This window comes from Eschrichtius robustus, chromosome 20 (genome assembly GCF_028021215.1).
Source record: "Eschrichtius robustus isolate mEscRob2 chromosome 20, mEscRob2.pri, whole genome shotgun sequence".
NCBI classification, from domain to species: domain Eukaryota; kingdom Metazoa; phylum Chordata; class Mammalia; order Artiodactyla; family Eschrichtiidae; genus Eschrichtius; species Eschrichtius robustus.
In genome coordinates, this window is record NC_090843.1 from 47,084,753 (window position 1) to 47,096,123 (window position 11,371).

The 11,371-nt window shown below is 40.7% G+C and overlaps 1 protein-coding gene across 1 annotated transcript; it reads right to left on the reverse strand.

Annotated features, from left to right (window-relative positions):
• Positions 1-1,775: 1,775 nt before the first annotated feature.
• LOC137754628 (eotaxin-like) lies at positions 1,776-4,107 on the reverse strand. The gene is made up of 3 exons (XM_068530430.1): positions 3,979-4,107; positions 2,667-2,778; positions 1,776-2,269 (listed from the first exon to the last, which is right to left on the reverse strand). Exons 1-3 carry the CDS (start codon positions 4,052-4,054, stop codon positions 2,164-2,166), a joined length of 294 nt encoding a protein of 97 aa, XP_068386531.1. The 5' UTR covers positions 4,055-4,107; the 3' UTR covers positions 1,776-2,163.
• Between the last annotated feature and the right edge of the window lie 7,264 nt (positions 4,108-11,371).

Below are 11,371 nucleotides of genomic sequence, written 5' to 3' on the forward strand. Positions count from 1 at the left end.
GGAATGTCAGAAGATGAACAAAGAGAATAGCCAACTTAAAAATCGTGAACCTGAAACCATGACCTATGGACGTCACAGAGATGAAGGAAAAAATGGTCCTGACCTGTGAATACCACACAGAGGATGGATAAAAGCTGTGAGAACTACAGAGCAGTAGCTAAGAGTGGTGCTAATGCCTTAAATTTTGATCTCATGTCTCAGTTATTCTGAAAGTCTGATCAAAAGCGGGAGTGGGGGGGATAGTTTTAAAAAGGAGACAGAAAAAATAAAAAATAAAATAGAATAAATAAAACAAAATAAAAAGGAGACAGCAGGCCCCAAATAGAGTCACTTGTGCTAAACCCCACATCAGCAAGCCAAGACTTATTACCTGAACTAACTTCAGTTCAATCCCCCAGGATTGTGACCTTTAACCAGTCTACCTGGAATTATCCGGTCAGCACTAGTGAGCTGACCCAACTGCCAGGCTCTTCCATTCTCCTTAGGAAGGTGACCTTGCCTGAAACAATGCATTCTTTGCTAATAATTTCCTTTTTCCATCCCCTTTCTGCCTTTAAAAAACCATTCCTTTCTACAGCTTGGGGAAGCTCCTTTTTATTGCTAGATGGGCTGCTGCCTGATTCATGCATTGTTGAATAAAGCCAATTTGACCTTTAAGCTTATTCAGTAGAATTTTTGTTGTTTAACAACCTCATGCCTATACATTGCAGAGTGTACTGGCTGCTCCCCCTTACCCCTCCCACTCCAGCCCATAGAGGTGTTGACTGAAGAAGCCCCGCTGATCATGGCACTCCCCTTCCCCACTAAACCAAAACTTTCAATGTCTATTAGCACTAGGGCGACCAGATGTTCCGATTTGCCAGGGTCGGTGTTAATTTGTATCTGTTGTCCCAGCATAATTGTTAATGGTGCCTCCTTTTATTCTCAAACGTGCCCTAATTTGGGTGATAAAAATGACATGTTCATCTTACTTATGACTATCTGAATGGAGCATAAACTCCCCACCTTCACAGACTGGCCTCAACCTTCCTTCCCAGATTTCCCCACCACTTCACACAGACCCCAATCTAACATCTTCCCAGTGGGCCTCCACCCAACTTGATAAACACATTATAATCCCCCCCCCCCCCCCCCGCTTCTAGGCATTCGCTCAGACTATACCTGTCTCCTTTCTACCTGGCCTGAAAGAGCTTTCAAAGAGCCCCTGCGCTTGTCCATCCATGAAGACCTGGTTTAAGTTCCAGGATGAAGCCTCCTTAAGTGCTGATAAAGCCTTAGTCTAAATAAACCTCTTGTCAAGGGTTATCTAGGCTTCCTCTGACTTCCCAATGTCTCTCTTCTGTTTATCTTGGGTTGGAGGATGATCAGAGGAGTAATGTCAGGCACAGGGAGAATATCACAGGCTGTTGCAACGGGTCATGGGAGAGATTTGGGGCAAGCATGGGGCTGGCCAGGCAAGGAATGGTGGTGAGAGTCCTGCTGAATAAGAGACTGAAGTACCTGGGGTCTGGGAAACCTCTCTTGGGCACTGGAATTAGAGGGATGGAAAGGTTTTGTCTGGTCTTGTCAGTTTTACCCTGAATCTCATTGCAGACCAGCAGAACCAAAAGGCCATTTCTCAGGAACACCGTTACCGTCCCCATAACCATACCTCTCACCCCTACTTCCGTCTTTCTCCCTCCCAGCTCAATGTGGATTCCCCACAAAATATACGACTGCTGACTGTAATAAAAATATATTTTCTGAATTCTTAAAATAACATGTATTTCCATTTAACATTATGAGCCACACCTTTGGTTCACAAGAGCAATGTCTTCTTAAAAATACAAAACATTTTTGTATCGATGATCCTTGCCAGGACCTTTACAAGATTCCAGGGAATTAAAGAGGAGAGAGACAACATTACTCATACATTGCAGGGGATTGATTTGGGCCTCACAGAGGGGGAGGGACCCAACCAAAGCTTTACATTTCAAAAGGAACAAAAATTCATGGCAGAGGATTTTTTAAAAAGTCAATAACTTATATGCAATATATATATTTTTAATTATTAAATAAAAACCATTCCTTTTGGAATGAGGTTATCTCAGAATACATCTTAGGAAGATCAGGAGAATGAATCAAGCATTTTGAGGCTCTGGTTTGGTTTTAAAAGGTGAATATTTATGGTTTCAAAGTTTGGGATTTTTGGTCCAGGTACTTCATGGCATCCTGGACCCACTTCTCCTGGGGATCAACACAGAACTTCTTGGCCTGCTTGGTGCTGAAGCTGTGGGAGAGAGGGAAAGAACTTATTAAGGATCCTCTTTGAAACTTGTGCCGATTTAATCCTAAACCTTCCAGGACCATCTGCCATGGGATGAATGGGTTACCATGGGAGCAGAGGAAGGACATAGAGGAAGGATGGGATGCTGAGGGTCAGTGGCTGCTCTTCATGGCTCAGTAAAGCCATTCTTGCTCCTGACTCGAAGGAACTGGTATGACCTGAACAAACTTCCAGGCAGGGAGCTAGAGGGAAATTTTCCTGTTGTGAAAACTCATGGATTGGATTATAGAGATGGAACTCTCTAAGGGTAAGGCTCCAGGTAACTCTAATGCAGTTTCAAGAGCTCTATCCCCCAGAAATGGAATTTTGGGCTGGGAGAGGGTAGGTTTTGTCTACTTACATCACAGCTCTCTGGGGACATTTGCTGTCGGTGATTCTTCTGTAGTTCTGCAGTCGCTGAAAGGAGATCTTCCTTCTGGCCACATTAAAGCAGCAGACGGTTGGGACAGAAGCTGAACCGGGGAGAAATGAATAGAAAGACTGAGCACTAATGATATGTAGATAATTTTTAAGCATGACTTTGTAAGGAAAGAAATTTCAGGAAGGCAAGGAAATGTAAGAGATGGAGGCAGAACCCATCTGCTCTGAGGTCCTGTACCTCCGCCTTTGATTTGGTGTCCCCAGCTGTACAGTAGGGACCCATCGCTACAGGCAAGAATACGGAAAAAGCTTGGTCCATGCAATAAGCTCCAACTTTGTCATTACGAACAGCTATGTCACTAAGTGATAGTCATAATACTGTTCATCAAATACTCTCCATTCTCTGTTTTCTGGACGCATGGTAGACTTGCAAGTCTTGGCCACTTTTGGTTGATTGGAACCATTAACGAGTTTTGAGCAATAAGTGAGAAGACAAAGTGACAAGTATCATTTCTAAGGTAGCTTTTGTAATTGTCAGCGCAAGACCCTTGAGAGCTTTCTTTTCCTTCATTACAGTAAGCAGCGATGTTCCCAATCCATCAATTGCCCCATCAATCCAGAGTCCTGAGCATATGAAGTAAAAGCTCTAGCCAATACATTATAGATAGTTAGTATGAGTAAGAAATTAACCTTTGTTGTTTTAAGCCATTGATAATTTAGGATTGTTTGTTACCACAGCATGCATTGTCTTATTCATACTGATACATGCAGTAAATCTAAGCCATCAGAGGATGAAAACATGAGTTATGATACAAACATATAGATACAATCACAACATGTCACCTTGAGAGATTCCCCTGGGACCTCATTCCCTTCCTCTAACCACTGTTTCTGAAAACTGTCTGGGGATCCAGTAAAATTTTGGGGTGTACAGTCAAAGCATTATTTTTTCTCTCCACCACTGACAAAAATGCCCCCTGTGCCTGCAATAAGAGAGGGTCTTTCTTTTGTGTGCCCCCATCCCCAAGCATGAGAAGGCAGCCAGATTATGGATGGACACAACATCACTCTCAGTACTCATGTCAGGAAAGAATGTGGGGACAGACCTCAGTAACCTGGGTTTCTAGTTCTGGCTCTTTCTCTGATTGTGAGGTCGGGGTTCTTCTTGTCACTCATGGGACCCGTTTTCCCGTCTTTAAAATGAAGGGGTCTGCAGCAAGTCTCTGCAGATTCTTGCTGATCTGACAGTTCTGGTGGTGATCAGCTTTGCTGTAGAGAGAGAAGGGACTTACCCGGCTGAGCCAGCACCTGGGTGCTGAAGACGGCTGCTGCGAGCAGCAGACACACAAGTGCTGCAGAGACCTTCATGTTGAGGGGGGAGGTTACCAGCTTCAACCTGAGAGCTGTTGGTTTCTGGGTTTGTCTCAGCCTCTCTGCAGCTCTGGCTGCTCTGCATGCCTTTTAAAGACAGCACAGGGCGTGGGAGCTTCCAGGGAAACCTTTGCTTGGCTAGGGTCATGAACAAATCATGACAAAGGCAGGTCCTGAATTGCTGTTCTGGATTCCATCAAGTTAACAGGACATAAGAGGCAACCTTGGGGGAGGGGACGACACATTTTTCATTCATGCATGTTTTTGGAATGACTGAACACAAATGGTAACCTAGAGGGTCATTTTTACAAGCTCTGCTTTCTCTGAAATGAACCATCTGCAGTGGGGGAAGAGTCAGGGAGACCAAGGGCATGAAGAGATGAGGAGATTCAAGCACCTTGCCTCGTCCCTTTGTTCACATGGTGGTCTTTAGGATTTTAGAGGCCAGAAAGGGGCCCTAAAACTTCTGCTAGGCTCCCAACCAAATGCAGAGAGATCTCAGCAGCTCTGAACATTGCTTGGTCTCTGGGAACCCAGGAATTGTAGCACATGAGAAACTCACCCCATAATTCAATCTCGTGGTCACAGAATCTTAGTGCCCTGGAATTTTAGTGTTATAGGACATCAGAACTGAATATTTCTTATTTATCTTGACTTCCTGTGCATTCTTTACTCAGCTTTGTTAAGGAAATTTGACAAATAAAGTTTGTATATATTGAAGGTGTACAGTATGATGGTTTGATATTCACATGCATTATGAAATGATTATTGCAATTAAGTTAACCCACACATCCATCGCCTCCATCACCACACATAGTTAACTTTTTGGGGCATATGCATGGTGAGAACACTTCAGATCTACTCTCTTAGCAAATTTCAAGTATATAATATAGTATTATTAACTGGAGTCACCTTGCTGTACATTAGACCCCCAGAACTCATTCATCTTATAACTGAATGTCTGTAGACTTTGACAAACATCTCCCCAGAAATACAAATCAAAACCATAATGAGGTATCACTCCACACCTCTTAGGATGGCTTTTATAAAAAAGACAAGGCACAGTAAGTGTTGGTGAGGACGTGGAGAAAAGAGAACCCCTGTACACTATTGGTGGGAGTGGAAATTGGTGCATCCCCTATGGAAAACAGTATGGAGGTTCCTGTGCATTTCTAAACTATTTGCTTAGCCGCTAAAGCCTTTTCCAAATGGAATCAAATAGCCAAAGCTTGTTCATCAAATACACTGTAGTGGATTGGGTCTGTTTGAAGCATAATAGGTGGCCCACATGCCCTCACACCCCAAGGATTCAAGGAACACGTTTGGAAAATCAGCAATCTAGTTCAACCTCACTTCCTGAGCACACATTGCAGACGAGGTGCCCAATGGCTAAAAATACCAAAGAGAAAGAGGAGACAAGAACCCACATGTATCCTCTTCGTGCACAACACTAGGCCCTCTAGTAGGAGACGGGGCAAGGGGAGGTCATTATTAATGGGGTCTTTTAATGAGGTCCTTAATTAAAGTCTTTAATGGGGTCACTGCGGTGAATACAGAATTGAATACTGGTATGGAGGGACTGCAAGGCCCTTTCCGGGCTTTTCCTTTACACTCCCATATCAGATTGGTACAGGTGGCACAGAGAGGTGTGTTGAGAAGGACTCTGAGGGCTTGCCTTGCATTAGTAGACGACAGTGATGTGGCTGACTGGTCATGTCCATCATGGACACGAGATTAAGAGAGTTCACTTACTGGCCTACATGGTCTCTCAGCTCCCATCTAGAGTAACTGGTCTACAAGTACCTAAAAAGGAACCAAGTAGAGACCAGGAAATCTGGATTTTCCTTGTTCTTTCCTGCTCAGCTCCAGATGAAGTTGTCTAGCATGGTCTCTGGAATCAGGATCCTGAGTTTGGGTGATGGCTCTGCCACTAATTAGCTTTGATACCATGGACAACTTACTAGCCACTCTCTGCTAGGTTAAGATGGGAATAATAATCGTGCCTACCTTAGAGAATTGTTGGGTGAAACAAATGAGTTAATATATATATAAAGTGCTCTGTGGAGTGATCACTCTGTTACTCTGTGTAAGTGGAAATTCCTATATATTAGTATTTAGAAAGGGGGTAGATTTTGTGGGCCAGGGGATGCTAGAGAAGGACCTTGAGTCTGACCAGATGGTTTCATCAACATCTTCTCTCCAATTTTCCCAACTGTTTCCAAATAAAGGCATGTTATGCTAGGGACATTCTCCCAGAATGCCTGAGTTACACTAGTGGAGGAACAAAGCCCTTCAAAGCTGTGTCAATATAACAAGTTTGGCACATTCAAACATGTTTGGCTGACAAGGTTGAGTGATTATGTTCTCTTAGGAGGAATAATTTCATAACTCTCCTGGGTTTTTAGAGGGCCCTATTAGCAAGGAACTTTACATTCCTGTGTTTCCCTCCAAAGCTCTGGATTTCATCTGGATCAGAGAAACCTCAGTAGGTAGAAATAAACTAAATCTTTAAACATTTAAGTTCAGCAGCTGTTTTGTCCAGTTGCCTGGCTGGCTCTTACAGGTGGGGACAGCTTCACTGGCTGTCACGCCTCTCTTCCTTGGAAATTCGTCACTCAGTGGTGTTGTGAGCTGGATCCATTACTTGCCTCTGGCCTGGAGCCTGATAAATGTGGGACTTTGGTCAGGAATGACTCTGAGTGACGGGCAGAACGTGGGTCCTCACGTTAACAAATGAAATCTTTAACAAATGAAATCTGACCTTCCTGACTGTTTTCCAAAGAATGACTGATGATCAGTGGCCAAGGATCCCAGGAAGCCAGACTCCTTGTTTGTTTTGCAGCTCTGCTCCAGATTTCCTCTAATAATGCAAAGTTATACACAGAATTGAAAGAGACATTAACGTTCATTTTATTCCAATCCTTTCTTAAAAAAAAAAAAAAAGAATAGAGACCTTAAGCTTGGGGACCACTAACAAAATCCCTAAGGCAATGTGGTGTGTTTTATTTTTTTATTTTTATTGTTTTTTTAACATCTTTCTTGTAGTTTCTGCTGTATAACAAACTGAATCAGCTATACATTTACATATATCTCCATATCTCCTCCCTCTTGCTTCTCCCTCCCACCCTCCCTATCCCACCCCTCTAGGTGGTCACAAAGCACTGAGCTGATCTCCCTGTGCTGTGCAGCTGCTTCCCACTAGCTATCTATTTTACATTTGATAGTGTATATATGTCCATGCCACTCTCTCACTTCGTCCCAGCTTACCCTTCCCCCTCCCCGTATCCTCAAGTCCATTCTCTAGTAGGTCTGTGTCTTTATTCCCGTCTTGCCCCTAGGTTCTTCATGACCATTTTTGTTTGTTTGTTTTTGTTTTTGTCACTGTTGTCTGTCTGGCTAGAAGACTACCTCCGTGAGGGTGGGGCTGTGACCAGCCACTGCTACACCCCAGGACCACTGCATCTATTGAGATGATCATATGGTTTTTCTCCTTCAATTTGTTAATATGGTTTATCACATTGGTTGATTTGCGTATATTGAAGAATCCTTGCATTCCTGGGATAAACCCCACTTGATCATGGTGTATGATTCTTTCAGTGTGCTGTTGGATTCTGTTTGCTAGTATTTTGTTGAGGATTTCTACACCTATGTTCATCAGTGATATTGGCCTGTAGTTTTCTTTTTTTTGTGACATCTTTGTCTGGTTTTGGTATCAGGGTGATGGTGGCTTCATAGAATGAGTTTGGGAGTGTTCCTCCCTCTGCTTTATTTTGGAAGAGTTTGAGAAAGATAGGTGTTAGCTCTTCTCTAAATGTTTGATTGAATTCGCCTGTGAAGCCATCTGGTCCCGGGCTTTTGTTTGTTGGAAGTTTTTAAATCACAGTTTCAGTTTCAGTGCTTGTGATTGTCCTGTTTGTATTTTCTATTTCTTCCTGGTTCAGTCTCAGAAGGTTGTGCTTTTCAAAGAATTTGTCCATTTCTTCCAGGTTGTCCATTTTATTGGCATAAAGTTGCTTGTAGTAATCTCTCATGATCCTTTGCATTTCTGCACTGCCAGTCGTTACTTCTTTTTCATTTCTAATTCTATTGATTTCAGTCTTCTTCCTTTTTTTCTTGCTGAGTCTGGCTAATGGTTTATCAAATTTGTTCATCTTCTCAAAGAACCAGCTTTTAGTCATATTGATCTTTGTGATCGTTTCCTTTATTTCTTTTACATTTATTTCGGATCTGATCTTTAGGATTTCTTTCCTTCTGCTAACTTTGGGGGTTTCTTTGTTCTTCTTTCTCTAATTGTTTAGGTATAAGGTTAGGTTGTTTATTTGAGATGTTTCTTGTTTCTTGAGTTAGGATTGTATTGCTATAAACTTCCTTGTTAGAACTGCTTTTGCTGCATCCCATGAGTTTTGGGTCATCATGTTTTCATTGTCATTTGTTTCTAGGTATTTTTTGATTTCCTCTTTGATTTCTTCGGTGATCTCTTGGTTATTCAGTAGTGCATTGTTTAGCCTCCATGGGTTTGTATCTTTTACAGTTTTTTTCCTGTAATTGATATGTAGTCTCACAGTGTTGTGGTCGGAAAAGATACTTGATACGATTTCAATATTCTTAAATTTACCAAGGCTTGATTTGTGACCCAAGATATGATCTATCCTGGAGAATGTTCCATGAGCACTTGAGAAGAAAGTGTATTCTGCTGTTTTTGGATGGAATGTCCTATAAATATCAATTAAGTTCATGTTGTTTAATGTATCATTTAAAGCTTGTACTTCCTTATTTATTTTCATTTTGGATGATCTGTCCATTGGTGAAAGTGAGGTGTTAAAGTCCCCTACTATGATTGTGTTACTGTCGATTTCCCCTTTTATGGCTGTTAGCATTTGCCTTATGTATTGAGGTGCTCCTATGTTGGGTGTATAAATATTTACAATTGTTCTATCTTCTTCTTGGATTGATCCATTTATCATTATGTAATGTCCTTCTTTGTCTCTTGTAATAGTCCTTATTTTAAAGTCTATTTTGTCTGATATGAGACTTGCTACTCCAGCTTTCTTTTGATTTCCATTTGCATGGAATGTCTTTTTCCATCCCTTGCTTTCAGTCTGTATGTTTCCCTAGGTCTGAAGTGGGTCTCTTGTAGACAGCATATATACGGGTCTTGTTTCTGTATCCATTCAGCCAGTCTATGTCTTTTGGTGGGAGCATTTAATCCATTTATATTTAAGGTAATTATTGATATGTATGTTCCTATTACCATTTTCTTAATTGTTTTGGGTTTGTTATTGTAGGTCTTTTCCTTCTCTTGTGTTTCCTGCCTAGAGAAGTTCCTTTACATTTGTTGTAAAGCTGGTTTGGTGGTGCTGAATTCTCTTACCTTTTGTTTGTGTGTAAAGGTTTTAATTTCTCCGTCGAATCTGAATGAGATCCTTGCTGGATAGAGTAATCTTGGTTGTAGGTTTTTCCCTTTCTTCACTTTAAATATGTCCTGCCACTCCCTTCTGCCTTGCAGAGTTTCTGCTGAAAGATCAGCTGTTAGCCTTATGGGGGTTCCCTTGTAGGTTATTTGTTGCTTTTCTCTTGCTGCTCTTAATATTTTTTCTTTATCTTTAATTTTTGATAGTTTGATTAATATGTGTCTTGGCGTGTTTCTTCTTGGATTTATCCTGTATGGGACTTTGTGTTCTTCCTGGACTTGATTAACTATATCTTTTCCCATATTAGGCAAGTTTTCAACTATTATCTCTTCAAATATTTTCTCAGTCCCTTTCTTTATCTCTTCTTCTTCTGGGACCCCTTTAATTCGAATGTTGGTGCGTTTAATGTTGTCCCAGAGGTCTCTGAGACTGTCCTCAGTTCTTTTCATTCTTTTTTCTTTATTCTGCTCTGCAGTAGTTATTGCCACTATTTTATCTTCCAGGTCACTTACCCTGTTTTTCTTTCTCAAGATTGTTTGACTATTCATGATCATTTGTGTTTCCATACAAAATGTAAAATTTTTTGGCCTAATTCTGTGAAAAATGCTATTGGTAATTTGATAAGGATTGCATTGAATCTGTAGATTGCTGTGAGTAGTATAGTCATTTTCACAATATTGATTCTTCCAATCCAAGAACATGGTATATCTCTCCATTTGTTTGTGTCATCTTTTATTTCTTTCATCAATATCTTATAGTTTTCTGGGTATAGGTCTTTTGCCTCCTTAGATAGCTTTATTCTTAGGTATTTTATTCTTTTTGATGCAATGGTAAATGGGATTGTTTCCTTAATGAGGTATCACCTCACACTGGTCAGAATGGCCATCATCAAAAAAATCTACAAACAATAAATGCTGGAAAGGGGGTGGAGAAAAGGGAACACTCCTACACTGTTGGTGGGAATGTAAACTGGTACAGTCACTATGGAGAACAGTATGGAGATTCCTTAAAAACTAAAAATAGAGCTACCATATGATCTAGCAATCCCACTCCTGGGCATATATCCAGAGAAAACCATAATTTGAAAGGATACATGCACCCCAATATTTACTGCAGCACTATTTACAATAGCCAGGATATGGAAGCAAGCTAAATGTCCATCAACAGAGGAATGGATAAAGAAATTGTGGTGCATATATACAATGGAATATTATTCAGCCATAAAAAGGACAAAATAATGCCATTTGCAGCAACATGGATGGACCTAGAGATTGTCATACTGAGTGAAGTAAGTCAGACAGAGAAAGACAAATATCATATGATATCACTTATCTGTGGAATCTTAAAAAAGGCTATAAATGAACTTATCTACAAAACAGAAATAGAGTTACAGATGTAGAAAATAAACTTATGGCTACCAGTGGTGTAAGAGAGGGAGGGATAAATTGGAAGATTGGAATTGACACATACACACTACTGTATATAAAATAGATAACTGATAAGGACCTACTGTACAACACAGGGAGGGAAGTCTACTCAGTACTCTGTAATGGCCTATATGGGAAAAGAAACTAAAAAAGAGTGGATATATGTATATGTATAACAGATTCGTTTTGATGCACACCTGAAACTAACACAGCATTGTAAATCAACTATACCCCACTAAAAATTATAAAAATAAATAAATAAATAGATAAATAAAAAACCTTATATTTAAAAGTCTTGTATTTAAAAGACTCTTATTGTTCATTATATTATCTCATATAGTCCTTTTGGAGCAATCAACTTCAGTCTTTCATACAAAGGGTAAAACTGAGGCCCAGAATGCTGGAAGTATTTTCCTGAGCCATTGGTCACGGTAAAGCTAGCCTATGCTTCAACGAAAACAATCATGAAAATCTCA